The sequence below is a fragment of the Meles meles genome, chromosome 9 (assembly GCF_922984935.1).
Source record: "Meles meles chromosome 9, mMelMel3.1 paternal haplotype, whole genome shotgun sequence".
Classification (NCBI taxonomy): Eukaryota; Metazoa; Chordata; class Mammalia; order Carnivora; family Mustelidae; genus Meles; species Meles meles.
This window is the reverse complement of record NC_060074.1, coordinates 75102754-75121381: the sequence shown is the minus strand read 5'-3', so window position 1 is coordinate 75121381 and position 18628 is coordinate 75102754. Positions and strand designations below refer to the sequence as shown.

The window sequence follows — 18628 nt, the reverse complement described above, 5'->3', positions numbered from 1 at the left end:
GACTATCATGTTCTTGGATGGTCTGCCTATAAGCCTAGAATATTGTGGAACCATGAGTTGATACAGAGGCACAAGTTCCATTGGAAGGCAAAGACTTTTTTGTCAGTTCTGTACTTATTTTAGAGGAACATAAGAACTGTCAAATCTTACAGTGATAAAATACCAGTATTGTCAATCATTATAACCACTTAAGAAAAAGGAAAATTAAGTAGAGAATTAGAGCAAAGATTACTGATGAATAATAATGTGGATGTCTGAATATCTGACACATCTTCTCTCATAAGGGCTGTTTAAAAGATGCATTTAGTGCTTCTCTGTTTCTAAGGGCTTATGGCCTAATACTTTGAACTGTATAGTTCAGCTAATTTTCCCTTGGAAAAGAAATTAAAAAGAAAAGAAATTAACTGACATATGATTTATTTCAATTACAGGGAAAGAAACAAATGAAAACCACATACTTTCTTCTCTTAACTGGGATATGATAATCTGATAAACATAATCATAGCATGTTCTCTCTTTATCATTGTTTTTCAGATGTAAAAATGTGCACTTGCTTTACATTTAAAGTTGAACGGCTGGCTGACCTTTCTTTCCAACTCCAGCAGCATTTTGTTTTGCAGATAATCTGCTTCATTAATGAAAATCAGAAGCAGCTTGGAATATTTCGTGCATAATTAATTATCTTGGCAAGAAGATTTATGAATGTAATTTTTCTCAATTGCTCCAATCACGCATAAGTGAGACAAACAAATAAATTAAAACTAAGTTATTCATGGTCTCTTTGTACAAGACAGTGTCAAGGACATCTAAGAGAATTAAGTAAGACATAAAGGCAAATAATTTCTTTTTACTACCCAGATTGCACATACTTTTAAGATACAAATCTTTGCAGGGGGGACAAAGGGTAATAGAATTCACATTTGGAGGGTATTTTTTTTAAATTTTTATTTATTTCTTATTTTTTTATAAACATATAATGTACTTTTATCCCCAGGGGTACAGGTCTGTGAATTGCCAGGTTTACACACTTCACAGCACTCTCCATAGCACATACCCTCCCCAATGTCCATAACCCCCCCTCCCCCTCTCCCAACCCCACCTCCCCCCAGCAACCCTCAGTTTGTTTTGTGAGATTAAGAGTCACTTATGGTTTATCTCCCTCCCAATCCCATCTTGTTTCATTTATTCTTCTCCTATCCCCCTAACCCCCCATGTTGCATCTCCACGTCCTCATATCAGGGAGATCATATGATAGTTGTCTTTCTCCGATTGACTTATTTCATTAAGCATGATACCCTCTAGTTCCATCCACGTTGTCGCAAATGGCAAGATTTCATTTCTTTTGATGGCTGCATAGTATTCCATTGTGTATATATACCACCTCTTCTTTATCCATTCGTCTGTTGATGGACATCTAGGTTCTTTCCATAGTTTGGCTATTGTAGACATTGCTGCTATAAATATTCGGGTGCACGTGCCCCTTTGGATCACTATGTTTGTATCTTTAGGGTAAATACCCAGTAGTGCAATTGCTGGGTCATAGGGTAGTTCTATTTTCAACATTTTGAGGAACCTCCATGCTGTTTTCCAGAGTGGTTGTACCAGCTTGCATTACCACCAACAGTGTAGGAGGGTTCCCCTTTCTCCGCATCCTCGCCAGTGTCTGTCGTTTCCTGACTTGTTAATTTTAGCCATTCTGACTGGTGTGAGGTGATATCTCATTGTGGCACATTTGGAAAGTTTTATAATTTGAGTACCATGTTTATCATGATGGTATAACCATATGTAATCATATTCCTTGTCAATATGATGCAATTAAAATGACATCAAAATGGCACATATAAGCATAGCCTTAGGACACCAGTCTTGTACCTACTTGGTGGGCAGCTATAAAATTCTGTGTGTGTGTGCCTGCACACATGTACATACGCACATACGTGCAAGTATATTCTCCTTTATATGATGTTATCTTCTAAATATGACTTAGAGCTTGAATGGTTGACCTGCTTAAATTAATATGAGATAAAATAAAAGTGCCTAGTATAGTGGTAAGAGTTTTATTTTGTTTTGTTTTGTTTTAAATCTCTCTGAAGAGCCTGGGTGGTGCAGTAGGTAAGTTTCCAGCTCTTAGTTTCGGCTCAGGTCATGATATCAGAGTCATGAGATTGAGCCCTGTGTCTGGTTCCACACTCTGTGTGGAGTCAGCTTAAGTTTCTCTTTCCCTCCTTGGCTCCCTCCTGCTCATTTTCTCTCTCAAAAATTAATAAATACGTCTTTAAAAAAACCTCTCTGAATGCAGGTTTCTAACATTGACTGGCATAAAACCACAATAAAAGTTGAATTATCTTACAGATACTGGTATCGAATAGCTCAGCCCAGTAACAGACATACATAACTTTCTAGGCACTCATAGATTAAAATTTATTGCAGAGTTTTAACTCTGCATGGACTATCTCTAGAATTTGTTCTAAGTCATACCAGCAGTAGATGCAAAGTATCTGAAAGCAGGAGAAGCATATGATTTTGAAAACAATAGAACCTCCTCTAATTAGAATTTATGCTAACCATTATTCCAAAGTGGTTAGCATGCACTCATGCTAAGACACTGATGTCTTAGTGCAGTGCAATGACATTGCATATCAAAACTCCTGACAAAGGGACTCTGATGCAGATAGTGTGGATATAAATTCTAGCGTTTACATTTATTAGTTACCTCTATGCTTCAGTTTTTTCTGTAAAATGAAAATAATATCTATAGATTTTATAGATTTTCTATAAAAATAAATAATGTTATGTAGTTAAAAATGCTTAGAGCACAGCTTTCATATGGTAAGTGCTCAATAAATGTTCATCTGGTCACCATATCGCTCTATATATTGGTGGGTACTTTCTGAGCTTTACTGGATAACCACAGATGCATAAAATCCTGCACATTGGCCAGATCTCACATCAACTCTCTAAATTATAAAACAATCTTAGCATTCTAAAACATTATGATGTAGAGGGGAAATAAATGCCATTTCATGGCTTGGTAGTCAGCCAAGTTTCAGAAAGTTGACTTTATTTGTAAGATAAAGTTTAAAATTAATTTTTTTCTTTTTAACTTTCTTCACCCTTTAGCTATTTTTTTTACCTCATTTATACTTTTTATGGTTGATTATGTAATCATGAACTTAGTCTGTCATTTCTACATAGTCTTCAATTGACCTACGAACTTTTAATTAGGCACAATGATTTAAGCTCCCTAATCAGCTGTGAGAGGATTGGGGACACACACTGTGACCAAATAACACTGTCTGCAGTAGTAGGACTAATGACAAAGCTGTTTGATATGGGTGCTCCCTGGGAAGGTTCTGCATTGATCCCCAATCCTCAAACCCTCCCATCCGGTGGCAGGGATAGCTGCTGCTACCTGAGCTATCTACTAAGCTCCAGACTGTCTGTGGATCTCTTCCCGCCACCCCGAACTCTGTTTCCTCTCTGCCCCTGGTGCTGGAGATTGTTAGCTTTTCTTTCCTCCTCAAAACTACTATAACCCCAAACTGGCCAGGAAGTGGGACTCATTCCCTCCTTTGCTGTCACTCTCTGGTCCCCAAAGACAAGCAAACGGTATGATTAATTTTTATGCTTTTTAGGAAGATTTATAAGTAAATAGAATACTTTGAAAGAATGGCAACATCTCTTAAAATTTAACAGTTATTTGTCCTGTCAATATGTTAGGTTCTGACTCTCATTTTTTTCCAACAACCAAGAATCTAGGCTAAAGCTTCAGTATGAAATCTATTGGGCTGCATGGCTTAGGAACCAGGATGGTAATGTGAAAATGTCAAACTTTCATCCCTCTCCTAAGTAACTCTGTAATGTCTATTCCCTCCTCCCTTCCCTTCTCTCCCTTCCCTCCCTCCCCTGCCCTTCCTTCATTCCTTCCTTCCTTTATCTCTCTCTCTCTCTCACACACACACACACACACACACACACACACAATGAATATAATTAGCTCCAGATCACTTACAGTGGAACCCTAGGTTATATTGGGCAAACCATTCCTTAGATATTTTTGGCAGAAATGCACATTGCTGGGACACTGGGCTAGTCTCTCTTTCCTTTCTTGAAATAAAGGCTTTCTTCTACTGCTGTGAATCAGTAGTAGAGATACTACTGATGAGTCAGAGGTAATGCTAGAAATAAAATTTGGGCCCAGACACATCCACCATAGTGATTTTGGCTACTGGACTAAACAGCTTTCTTCCATTAAGTAGCTGAAAGTGAAGTGCCTACATAAACATAAACAAGAGTTGAGGCCAGTCTTGGGAAGGGAGGAGGTCCTTAGTGACATTTTTCTTGCTATATAGATGTGAGAAGAAAAATAATATGCCAACACAAATCAGAATAATTAAATACATAAAACTGTGATTCTAGACAGGGAAATAGATTATCTGTGAGGCTGTTTATAAAGTAAAAAAAATGCTTCATGACAAACAACATATCTTAGCTTTCGTACTACCCATCAACAGAGAACACTGGGATTCCATAATTTGTTGAAGAGATACTAGTATCTTCCAGTTGACTTCCATAATTCTTAGAGACTTTCCAAATTCCACAAAAGAAATATTGTGAACACTATCCTCCTAGAATCAATGAAATAAAGTCCAAATAACTAGTAACTGGCTAATAACTAGTTAGCCAATAACTAGTCCCACAATCTATCTAAAAAGAAACCCAACCACATTTTTGACAGTAATTCTTCTTTCCTCCCTGCTCCCAAGTCCTCACTTAAAAACATTAATGACACAGCTTTAGTGCCTCTTTCCCTAATATACATGATTACCCAATGGAGCAAATGGATATTTGAAGTTTTGCTATTGCCTAATTAAATACAGAGCACATTTGACCATATGGTCTAATACAAAAAAGAATGTAAAAAAGAAAAAAACATTATGGGAGATAAAATAGTTGTTATAATGCTAACATGCCTTCAAAAACAAAGTAGATGTTAGAAGTGTCACCTGTGGCCATCCACTATGATTGAAAACACTTTGGTATATGTGTGCATTTTTGATACGTGGAAGAGAGATTATCAAAAAATCTTGGGTTAAAGAAGATAAATAACTGATGCCTTTTACTCTCCTTTAACAGTTTTTGTCTCTAGTAGTAACTGGTTATTTGTCAAGAATTGTTTGCACGTGGAAAAGAAAACGAAAGTAATTTGAAGAGATTTTCATCTTCCCTTAAGCATTTCTGTTAAGGTGGTTTGAATTGCTTATTGCTGGCTCACCTCCTCCAGCACACTTTTAAACAAAGTTCAAAAGACAAGATCTGATCTTGGATTGTAGAACAAATTGAACAAAAAGAGATGGGTAGTTTTTTGGCAGTCTGATGTATCGTTTTGGGCTGCCGCAGATGTTCACTTCTTGCCACATGAATGTTTTCTTCTTGACTGTCAGAGTGCATTTTTCTATCGCTGGTGCTCCCATGTATTAGTCCGATCTTTGGAATTCTCAGTTTGTACTTGCTGTTGCCTCTGCCCATAGCTGGCCTTTTCTTCTCAGGCAGTTCTACTAATGGGCCTGACCCACATCTGTGCTCTCGAAGGCAATATTTCCACTGAGCCCCAGTAGTAGTCCGCAGAAACTTTTTCTGTGTTAGACTTTCTAACTATGGTGTTGCGTTTTGGTTTTTATCTTAAGAATGTTTGTAAAGGGGCGCCTGGGTGGCTCAGTGGGTTAAAGCCTCTGCCTTCGCTTTGGGTCATGATCTCAGGGTCCTGGTATCGAGCCCCACATCGGGCTCCCTGCTCAGCAGGAAGCCTGCTTCCCCCTTTCACTCTGCCTGCCTCTCTGCCTACTTGTGATCTCTGTCTATCAAATAAATAAAATTTTTTTAAAAAAGAATGTTCATAAAATAGCCTGATAAGAACCATTTCTCTCCCCTGGAATCCTCTGGTTCTGCAGATGGAGGTGATGAGAAGAAAAACATTAAACAAGAAAGTGTGAATTCTGACCATGACGTTTCTGTCTGTGGGATTTTCCTTTTACTGGTTGTGTGACCTTAAGCAAGTTGCTAAACTCCTAACACTCCTGCTGGGTGTGTTTCCTAATCTGCTGAAAAAGAAAATCTCTCCACAGAGGAGGCATGTAAAGATTGAATGAGGTAACTTGTAACCTGCCTAAGGTAGTCCCTGAGCCCTTTCTGCCAAAGGGGAGGGGTTCATTTCTCTTACTTCCTTCATTTTTATCTCATAGCAGGGTGCTGAAGTGGGGATGGGTTGCCCAATAAACACAAACTAGCCCTCTTCCAACCTTTCCTCTCTTCCTGGTATGTTCCTGGATCCACTCTTCTTCATGTATCTTCAGTCACTGTGCCTGCAAAAAAATGCTTAAGTCTCATCTAATAAATAAAGAAAAAAGTGTGGAGAGGCCCTGTTGTTGCCTCTGCCTCCTTAAAGCTGTCATCGGATCTCTCCTTTACTAAACTATTAGGTTTCATTGGAAGTGTCATTAGTTCTACTTCCTTATCCTCCCCTCAGTGGTCCATAAGTGCTTACCAATTCAGAACCATTCTTTTGACTCTGCTATTTTAAATTGCCCTTAATTAAAACTCAGTCCTTAGATCTTCACTTAACCAATATGGATAGTCTAAATATCCTTGAATGACAGAACTGTTCAATAAAGATTTAACTCAAGTCACATATATGATTTGAAATTTTCTAGTAGCCACATTAAAAAAGTAAAAAGTCATATAAAAAGTAAAAAAGCAATAATACATTTTATTTAACCTAATATATCTAAAATAGTACTTCAATATTTAATCAGTACGAATATTTTTAACAAGTATTTGTATTATTTTTTTATACAAAGTCTGTGAAATTTGCTGTGTATTTTATACTTAGAGCACATCTCACTTTGGACTTGGTACAATCCAAGTACTCAATGGCCATGTATGATTAGTGGCTACCATATAGGACCATGCAGGTCTACATACAGCATTTGAGTGGGTTTTCCTGGCACTCCTCTTTCGTTTCCAAGGCAGCTCTTGGTTTTCATTAAACATTACTGATTGCTTCTGCTTTGAATCTTTACTGACTTCCTTTCTCTTTCTATCTCCCTTCATTCTCTGATAGGTGTTCACCTTCTCCCCACAAAAAAAAGATCTCCATCCCTTCTCTATCTTTGTTCTATCTCCACTGGGCACTGAGTACCTACAATGTCATGTCAAACTTTTGGAATGATCATGAGCACAATGCTTAGTTGGAGCTAAAAGGTAGGAACCGAGAAGAGAGAGGAGAATTGTTCTAATTTTCTCCTTAATCTATCACTGCCCAGAATTGATTTCCAGGGCATACTCTGAATGGTTTTTTCTTCCTTCTTTTCTGCATCCCCTGAACCTTTGGCTTATGTTTCCATCCTTTTACAAGGATCATGTTCTACAGAATGTCCTGATGCATCATTTACTGTTCTTATCACTCAGGCTTTTGAACAGCAGCAGATATAATTTAAATACTTATAAAAAGTGCTCTTGGAATATCTATGCAGCTGTCTGCAGTAGCTACTTGTGGAATGCAATGACTAATTATTGGGTGCCAGAATATTATGGTTGACACACTCTCAGTAACTTAGGGTGTCATGCTTTTACATCAGAAGGATTCTGAGAGCCTATCCTGTGTGTATGCCACAGCACTATACAGTAAATCTGATCTAAAAGGCTACTCATGTATGTGATGCCTCATGATGAGAGGTAACACCCTGATGATGAACTACTTACTTCTGAGTTTTATGCCAACTTGTTTTTATGTTTCCTCCCAGGGTGTATTTGGTAGTAAAAATGTGTAGACCTAAAGAGTCAGTATGCTTTATCAGGAAAGTATGTGATCAAAATACACAGAATACCAACATAGATCTTTAACTACATTCTCTTATAAGGAATAGTATTGCTGTACAGGAATAGTATCCTTTGGGGTTTGAAATAGTATTTGCCAAATCTAGGGGATGAGGTCAGTAGATACCTTTTAAAAATCAAAACAACTCACTCCTCTCCAGCTTTCATCACTGCTGGCATGCGCCAGATGACAAGTCTTTGACTCACAAAATTGAATAGGATTATCTGAGGGTTCAGGGTTCTCACCTGTTTTTAGAGATTAGCAAACACCTGTTTGTACCCGTTATTTTATTCACTCAGATTCTATATTAACTTTCCCTATTAAAGCATTCTTGAGATTTGTGAGTTCCTCCCATGTTAGCTAAGAATAAATAAAACTCACTCCCAGTACTTAATAAATGCTCTCGTAAACTTAGTTATATTCATGACCCATGTTTCTTTGATGAAACCTTTAAATCATTCCTCTGGTTGTGGTTTTATATGAGTTCACTGCATCTTTTGTGAGAAACAATTTTTATAAAAATTAAATAAATTAGTGAATAAACTTTATAGATCTTGATAAAATACTCTTTTTGTGTTCTAATATGCATATTGTACATAACACCTAGTTCTGATTGGGATAACAGAAAGACAGATTATCTTCAAATAATTGTTTATACCTATATAATACTTTAGATATAGAGATTGGCAAACATTTATATTGTGTATGGGTTGCCAAGTATTCTAAAAAAAAAGAGGTGTACTTCATATGAAAACTGCTACAGAGTTGCCATTATTTTTTAATTGCACTGATGGTAGGTGAAAATGCTGGTTAGCAAAGATCTCCAGCTGGCAGAAAGTTGGAGAAACCCTCTTACCCCAAATTGTACTGCTTATTCCATGCTGAAAAGTGCTAAGTGTTGTTATAGACCATTTGATCTCATAATCAGCTTGGTGATATCAGCCCTGTAATGATAATGGAATGTTCTATTCTAAGGAACTCCTAACTTGACTTTTGTGTAGTGTGTGTGTGGTGAGAAGGGAGGTGTACATTTACTATGTGGAGCTTCAGGACTAACTAGCTTTCTCTTTGACCACCTGCTTTGCACATTTCTCTTTGTTATAAGAGTTCAGAGAAATCCTGAGATGGTTGAAGGCAAGACAACCTGGGCTGGAAAAAAAACAAAGTACATTTGTTCAGGCACCACACACCATTTTGAATGGGATGCCAGGATTTATTCTTCAGTCTTGAAGTCGTTCCTCCTGATGGCCAGGGCTGTAAGATTTTGGGTTACCTAAGATGGCAGCACGGCGCAGTGAAAAGAGCATGTATTTTGGAATAATGTAGGTTTGGAGACAAACCTGGCTCTGCCACTTACTATATGGCCCTGGATAAGCTGCTTCACCTCTCCACATCTCTACAATGATGATAACATACTTGTTAGAGAGTTGTTGAGAGAAATAGAGATGATGCCAACAAGCAAGTAGTTGGAAACTGTCTAGTGTGTTGTGGGCTCTTAAGGATCAGTGCCTGTGATGTGATCATAGAGATAACACTGTGTAGGATTTGAAAGTAAAACTCTCTTTGATTTAACTGAGATAAAGAATCTGCGTCCAGGGGCTTCATGTCCACTTACGTTACCATTTAAAAATGCACAGCTTCTTTCAAGGCCTTTGTTATTTGTTGTTTCAACACTGAGTAAACCATGTATTGTAAATCAAGTCTAAATGAATGCGAGTCATGCCCTTAGCTATTTATAATACAGTAGAATTTTAATAACTTCTCCATTTATTTTCTGAATACAGATTTTCAACAATTATAGCAATTGCATTGCTGAAATATTTTTGTATTGTCTTTTTATAGTGGAAATATAATTCTACTTATGCTGTCTAATATCTTCATGTATGTTTATGTAACTGTACTCAGATTCATATTCTTATCCAGGGAAGATTTATATTCTAAAAGAATGCATGATTTATAGACTGTGGGAATCTATTCTTGTTCTTCATTGTTAGGAGATTTTGAATTATTTCCTTCATTCCATGTAATGTACTGAACTGATAAATCATTTTCATGCTTTGGGGGATTACTTTATTTTTCTCTCTTATGTAGATTGAAATGAAGAAAAAACAAACCTGTCATATTAATTTAATACGTGAGATGAGCTTATGTAGAAAGAAGCTGAAATAGCTTAAGTTTTGAAAAGGTTAAGGAAATATTTTTGAATTTTGACTTACTTATTCTAATCACTTGAAATTTGATCTCTCTTTGTTGCTTCTTACCTAGGTTACTTGTTGGTTTCAGAAAACCTTAAGAGATTTACAGGAACAAAGTTTAGGTTCATCACTTTCAGACAATGAGGAGCTAATCTGTAAACATGAGGAACTGATAATACAAGCAAAGGTAAGAGACACATTAAAAATAATTTTAAAATGCATGGTCTTTTAAAAAAATATGTTTCTGTTGGTAATGTAGAGAAGTACTAAAACCCTCTCTGAATAATTCATTATTTACAAAGAAAAGATTCTGATAGTATTAGCTAATACCACTACCAACTGACTGGGCTTCTAGAGTAATAAGGAACAAAACAGCCTCTACAATAATAATAACTATCTTCTTTTGAGTAGTTACTATCTGTTAAACACCATATTAAATATAAGAGACGCATTATCTAAATTAGCACAAAACCCCTAAGGGGCATGTATTATTTTATAGATCAGAACAAACAAAACACAGAGGCTTGGAGATGCAAAATACTTGACAATGTAATACATCTTGTCAGTGGCAGAGTTGGAATTTGATTCAGGTCTTATCTAATCCCAGACCCAAAGCTCATAAATCTATATTCTACTAGCTTTCTTAAAAAAATTTTTTTTCTACACTGAGGTCTCATTGTGCTATTAATTTTGTGATTTCCAGGTATCGTTTTCTTGCTGTTCCCATTTACATTTCCCTATTTCCTTAACTTGCTTCACATTTCTTCATTTTGCAAAAAAGTTATGGCTACCAGCCAGTCAACCACTAGTAGGTATGTGGAATGTGCAGAATGGAATCATGAAGTACTGAAAGCAAGATGAGCAGAGGGGCTGTGTGGAGATGCTCCTCTTCCACTGTGTCTTCTTGTTTGGCAATTGACTTATTTGTATATGTGGGGTCTATAAATACTAAAGTTCTTTACAAGTGCTCCATTTTGATCTCTAAGGAATCAAAAGTCCATTTGTATTAGATTGAATAGGAACAGTGAAAACTAATCAGTATCAAGACTTAAGAGAACTTTCTATTATTAGTATCTTGAGTGGTTGATAGTTGCAGGTACAGCCAAGTCTTGAAGCTCTGGAAAACAATGGACCAGCACAACTAGATGAAGGTTGAAAATAAGGAAGATAAATAAATATTTACATATTTGGGAGGATGGGATATGGCAGGGGCTGGGGTATAGGCAGGCAGGGGAAGCAGTAGACTGCATTTATCTGGAGAGAAATCTCATAGGAATCATGATGCTTTTGTTTGTTTGTTTATGGCCTCTCTCTGAGCACTGCAGTATACAGAGGCATTTTATGTATTTGGTATGAATATTTGCCAGACTGATAAAAGACGCAATTATAGAAGATTGCTATGACTGATGATTTTTTAAAGTTCTTTAAAATTTTTTAACATTTGGTTTGTCTGTTTAGGAGATTAATTTTTTTTTAAGATTTTATTTATTTATTTGACAGAGATCACAAGCAGGCAGAGAAGCAGGCAGAGAGAGAGAGAAGGAAGCAGGCTCCCTACTGAGCAGAGAGCCCGATGCAGGGCTCGATCCTAGGACCCCGGGATCATAACCTGAACGGAAGGCAGAGGCTTTAACCCACTGAGCCACCCAGGCGCCCCAGGAGATTAATTTTTTTCATTAAGGTTAAACAGCAGTTTATTCTGTGGGTGTCAAACTTGTTTCATCAGTGAAAATTCTATCAAAATCCCTACATGTTAAGCATAAGAGATGACCTGAATTACACAGGATTGTTGCCTTCTTTAAAACAAACAAAAATGGTTTACTTACATAATTTAGTTGTATTGGGGTTATATTCCCTGTAGCTGTGGACTAAGCATGGTTTCTCATCGCCCTGAGGAAAATCTCATAGTCTGGAGAAATTATATGTTGACATCTAACCCCAGTTCTAAAAGGACTGTGGCAAGTTCTGTTGTATAGATATGGATGCTCCACTTCTATCCGTCACAATTTTAACTGGCTCCTATTTCTTTATTCCTTCTGAAATGCTTGACCTTCTAACTCACTGACTCTCTTGTCACACTTTTTCTGTTTTTCAGCTCTCTTGCCAAGTTTCTTCACTTCAGTGGTTCCCCAGTTTTCATGCCAGTACCTCACACTGATTCTGCTTCATAATTGTTTTTACCTGCTTCGTTTATCTAATGTTCATCCTTGTATCTTAAGGTGTACTTTATTCACACATTAGCTGTTTGAGCTATCCAGTGCCTTAATTCTCCTTCCTCTGATTCATGTGTTTCAGTGTGTTGCTTATGTTCATCAGATGTTATTTTCCCCTGAGCTTGTATTCCCTTGGGATATCAGAAATTTGACGGATAAGGCATGGGAAGTATGATAGCTGGTACTCCAGCTTGTCCTCTTCTGGTGGGAGGCGGTGTGCCCCTGAGTGCAGAGCTTCTATTGTTATAATTAGGGCTCAGCCATTTGTGGTTTTACCTTCTACCCCAGATACATATAAAGGAGGGGATCCCTTGGAGGATCTCCCACTGATTGGACTTTCAATCTCTCTTTGTTCCACGACCCATTTCCCTGGGGTATGTTCTATCCCATTCACTTAGTGAGAGTTGGAGAGGACTCACTAAGAAACAGGTCAGTTTGATTACCTCTCATACATTAGCTATCTATCTGGTAGATTCTTGTGCTAGCCTGATGTTGTTTCTTGCCTCTGGATGCTACTGGACTGCAGCTACTATCTTCTGTCCTGAAAAAGGTACATTCACAAGTACTGTCTAAACAGGAGGGGAAAGAAAGCTTCACACCCAGAAAGCTCTCCCTTGGCATATCTCCTGTCATGGTACCTGCCATTATTCTATTCTAAGCCATCTGCCCTTGACACTGAGACCCAACCACTGTGGTTCCTCAAGGAAAGTCCTGTAAAATTTATTCTGTAAAATTTATTCTCACTTTGTTGACCTTTAGAGGAAGGACCAGCTACCTAATATGTAGGATCCAGCGTAAAATGAAAATATGGAGGATTTTCTTAGTAAATTATTGAAATTTCAATACAGCAACAGCAGAGCATTAAACCAAGCACTCAACTCTCCTAAATTCAGGGCCTTGTGTGATGACATGGTGCTTTGCCCAGGAAACCAGTCCTATTTACAGTATTGGGATTTTTGGAAGGACCTACCAGATATTGCTGGTTAAATGCTTTCCTTAGCTATCTTTACTAACCTCTTCCCACCTAGATGAGCAAGTTTTCTAAAAATAAATAATAATGTTATAATAGGTTGCATCCACACGGGGGGGAAAGAACAGGCTCAAATCCTTACTGTCACTTACTGTGTAACTTTGGGAACATTTGACTTCTCTGAGCCTTACTTTCCTCGCCTGTAAGAAGAAGGCATGAAAATTCAGTTAGACAATACTATGAAAACACCCACATTTTAATGGTTGCTCAAAAATGCTGCTTTTCTTTTTCCATGGATGGTGTAAATGTTCAAATAGTTTTCATCCATGCTTTTTCAACCATCTTGTCCCTTGTTCTTACAGACAGATTCAACTTTTATATGACCTTAAACAGGAAACAGCATATTACATTTTGGAGTTTTGTTTGGGTGTGAGTATGAGGAGAGGAAGAGGGAGTGTGTCTTTCAGAGGAGATTTTACACATAAATTAGGCCTCAAGCTGGGGATTCATTAGTGAAACACATATAAATAATCTGGTAACATAGGGCAAGTAGGTGTTTCTGCTCCCCCCAGCTAAACTGAACAGCAGGCAGCTGTTCTGTATTATCTCGTTTTTTTAAGCAGTTAAGTTTTTTAAAAATACATTTTGAAAATGCCTCTATCATTTCTTACTGGAATATACTCAAATAAGAAATATGGAAAACTTTTTTTTTAAAGGTTTTATTTATTTATTTGACAGAGAGAGAGAGAGATCACATGCAGACAGGCAGGGGGTGGGGGAGCAGGCTCCCTGCTGAGCAGAGAGCTGGATGCAGGGCTCTGTCCCAGGACCCTGGGATCATGACCTGAGCTAAAGGCAGAGGCTTAACCCACTAAGCCACCTAGGTGCCCCTGAAAAGTTTTTTATCTCTTAATAAATGTAATGCCTTATTCAGAATAATGTCTTATTCAGAAAAAAAATATTTTGTTATAACCTTTGACTAGGAATAAATTATGTTAAATCATTATATTTCCTTTATATATTTTCTTTACTAAATATGAAAAATATTTTCCTTTTATATATGTCACAGATAAAGAAATAGCAGATATTGATGATTATAAATCATCCTTTGCTTAAAACCTTAAATACCATTAGATTTTATCATGTATTAATTTGATTCCCCAAGGCCTGAATTCAAACTTTGAAACTCAAAGTTGGTTTTATTTATTTATTTTTAAGATTTTATTTATTTATTTGACAGAGATCACAAGTAGGCAGAGAGGCAAGCAGAGAGAGAGGGGGAAACAGGCTCCCCGCTGAGCAGAGGGCCCGATGCGGGGCTTGATCCCAGGATCCTAAGACCATGACCTGAGCCAAAGGCAGAGGCTTTCACCCACTGAGCCACCCAGGTGCCCCTCAAAGTTGGTTTTAAGATGTATTAAAGTAATATGTAAACAAACACTTCCTTATTATCTATTTTGAGAAGGTGTAATCATTCCTTCTTCTACACATCAGAAATAATGTTCATATAAGAACTGCTTTCAGGAATGAACTTATACTGGAAGTACAAGAACTTTTCCTCTTCCAATTTGTGTCCAGTGATTCAGTGCCTGCAAATTAATGGATAACAAACATTAACAGGAGTAAAGATAAGGTTTATTTTCATACATGCATGGGAGGTCTCAGTACTGGGAAATTTGTGGAATAGCCAGAAGCTGATGATTATATATATAAATTTAACAAAAATGTTTGGGGGGCTTAGGGTCTCAATGAGTATACAAGGTTCTATTGGGCTTTTTGATGCTAACGAAATGGGCGGTCTGTCTTCTTCCCAGTGTGAAGAGTTAATGGCAGCTGAATTTGTACTTTATGCTGGTAGGGGTCAGTCTTCTTTCAATTAGGAAATTCCCTGAGAAGAGGGCCAATGGTAGTTGTATTTTCAGGAGATTTTGTTTAAGTTTAGGTAATATTTCTGTGACTGCTGGTTCAGATGTTTTCAGTTTGAAGTAATTTTCATACCACTGTGTGGACCTTTAATCCTCTCACTAATATTGCTTCAAACCTTGGTTCACTTTCAGACCCTTTATAGTTGGTGTGCACTAGCATCACCTGGGAGCTTTGAAAAAATACTGAAGTCTGGATCTTGTGCTCAGAGATTCCAGGTAGTCTGGGGCATCAGGATTTTTTTTTTTAAATTTTTTTGTCAGGGCCCGTGGGTGGTGCAGTGGGTTAAGTGTCAACTCTTGGTTTCGGCTCCAGTCATGATCTCAGGGTCATGAGATGGAGCCTCATGTGGGCCCTGAGCTCAGGGAAGAGTCTGCTAACGTTTCTCTCTCTTTTTGTTCCTCCCTGAACTCATTTTCTCTATAAAATCAATCAATCAATCTTTAAAGGAAATTTATTGTCATTTTTAAAATGGTGATGTTTTTATCAAAAACGCAACCCAGATTTCTTCTCCTTCTAAAAAAAAATGGGAGATCTGGCAATATCAGGCTCACCTTTCCATACAGACATAGCAACACTTGTCTGGAGACCCATAATAGCTATTTCCTTTAAAAAAGACACATGCCCTCCAGTTTTCCACAGTCCCTACCATTCCTCCTACTACCTCCCCTCCCACCTTTGCTTCACCTCATTTACATTATATGCCTGGCTCCTATAAGCATTTGGGTTAGAGGCATGACAGGCAATGAGGTACCATCCAAGTGTAGTAATGGCTTAAACTGATTTGCATTTTTGTAAATTACCTTGGAAACTGTGAAAAATAAGAATGAGAGAGAGTGATATCAAAGACAGAAGAGTCACTTAAAAAGTTATTGCAATTTTGATGAAACTTTAGGTAGAGTGCTACGTTAACTGTTAATGTGTAACTGCCATGTTAAAGACTTAAAAAAGACTTACAGTTGTGTTTTTCAGTGTGTGGCCCCCAGACAGCAGCGGCATCTGGAAGTCTTAGAAATACAGAATTCCAGACTCTAACCACCAAACTTATTGTGTCAGAATCTGCATTTTAATAAATTTCCCCACAAGATTTGAACTGACACTAACTTAGAGGTTTTCACCATCGATTTCATGTGTGTCCATATTCTCCTTAATTTTCCAAATAAATATATATATTTTATAAAGTCCTTGATTAACAATAATCTTTGGCATTCTGACGTGTGCAGAAATATCATCTTCAATGTTTTAATATAGTAGAATTCACATTCCTCAGCTTCAAGATTAAATCTTCCATGATACATTATATAATCCAATTTTCCAAGTCATTGAAAATATTTTGTGGTTGTTGCTGAATGATTTCATAAATTGGATTTGTGATCTTGGCCTCAGGTTCCTTTAAATAATATTATTTGGAGATCTTAAAAAAATACCACTGCTTAGGTCCCACATAAACTTTATTGAGAGGAAAAGTCAAGTTTAGATTTATAAAATATTTATATCTATGAGATAAGGAAGTAAAGCAGAATCTCTTGCATGCTTATTTGAATATTATAAATGCATAATTCTCATTAATAGAACCACTACAAGGAAGTGACTCTTTAAATATGTTTAGGGTCGCACCTGGGTGGCTCAGTCAGTTGAACTTTACTCTTGGTTTCAGGTCAGGTCATGATCTTAGGGTGGCAGGATTGTTCCTGAGCGCTGTGTTCCATCTCCCCCACCAAACTGAGCTCCACCTTGGTCACACTGGCACAGAATCTGCCTCTGCCCCCTCTCCCTGCTTGCACTCTCACACGTGCATGTTCTTTCTCTCAAATAGATAAATAAAATTTAAAAAAAATTTTTTTAAGAAAATATGTTTATTTTTTTTTCTGATTACATAGTACATTTTCATTTTGGAAAAATGAGAAAATACATAAAAGAAAGTTAAAATCACCCATACTGTGTGGGTGGGTATGGAAATGGGAAGGAAATATAAAACATACATAAAATTGAGTATCCCCAAACTATGTATGTGTGTATAATATACTCTACGTCTGTTTTTTTATATACAATTACACATATGTGTATAATTATATATATGTATTATATATGTATGCATATAATATACATATACAATTGTGTATATATTGTTTTGCAGTGTGAGTTATAATTAGCATTATATCATAAGCATTTCTCCATTTATTTATTTATTTATTTATTTAAATTTGTTTATTTGTTTATTTACAGCATAACAGTGTTCATTGTTTTGGCATCACACCCAGTGCTCCATGCAGTACGCGCCCTCCCTATTACCCACCACCTGGTTCCTCAAACTCCCACCCCCACCCCCCCGCCCCTTCAAAACCCTCTGGTTGTTTTTCAGAGTCCATAGTCTCTCATGGTTCATCTCCCCTTCCAGTTTCCCTCAGCTCCCTCTCCTCTCCATCTCCCCATGCCCTCCATGTTATTTGTTATGCTCCACAAATAAGTGAGACCATATGATACTTGACTCTCTCTGCTTGACTTATTTCGCTCAGCATAATTTCTTCCAGTCCCGTCCATGTTGCTACAAAAGTTGGGTATTCATCCTTTCTGATGGAGGCATAATACTCCATTGTGTATATGGACTACATCTTCCTTATCCATTCATCCGTTGAAGGGCATCTTGGTTCTTTCCACAGTTTGGCGACCATGGCCATTGCTGCAATAAACATTGGGGTACAGATGGCCCTTCTTTTCACTACATCTGTATCTTTGGGGTAAATACCCAGCAGTGCAATTGCAGGGTCATAGGGAAGCTCTATTCTTAATTTCTTCAGAAGTCTCCACACTGTTCTCCAAAGTGGCTGCACTAACTTGCATTCCCACCAACAGTGTAAGAGGGTTCCCCTTTCTCCACATCCTCTCCAACACACGTTGTTTCCTGTCTTGCTGATTTTGGCCATTCTAACTGGTGTCAGGTGGTATCTCAATGTTGTTCTCCATTTATTTTTATTTATTTTTTTAAAGATTTTATTTATTTATTCATCAGAGAGAGAGAGAGCACAAGCAGGTGGAGCAGCAGGCAGAGCAGGCAGAGGGAGAAGCAAATTCCCCACTGAGCAGGGAGCCTGATGTGGGACTCAATCCCAGCACCCTGGGATCATGACCTGAGCTGAAGGCAAATGCTTAACTGACTGAGCCACACAGACATCTCATATTTTTCCATTTAAATGCATATTTTAAACATGTTTTTTAATGATTGCATGTTATTACACCATGTAAATATATTATACATCATTTTTCTTCCCACTGTGGCAAATATTAACCTATATAAAGAAGCTGACTATACTGCAACTCGAACTTTCATTACATGTCCAAATTCTTTCACTAAAGGTATGGGAGAAAATGGTAAAACCACTATAAACCACTATAAAACATATTGCTTCAGTAAATTAGCTTATAGCATCCCTGATGATTATAATGAAAATGC

General features: G+C 37.4%; 1 protein-coding gene across 1 annotated transcript in view; it reads left to right on the top strand.

Moving 5' to 3' along the window:
* The window catches only part of CCDC141 (coiled-coil domain containing 141), a 220131-nt gene that overhangs the window by 104213 nt on the left and 97290 nt on the right, over positions 1 to 18628 (top strand). The window contains exon 6 of the mRNA XM_046018027.1: positions 10142 to 10258. Coding sequence (XP_045873983.1) covers positions 10142 to 10258 — 117 coding nt within the window. The remainder of the gene's footprint in view (positions 1 to 10141; positions 10259 to 18628) is intronic.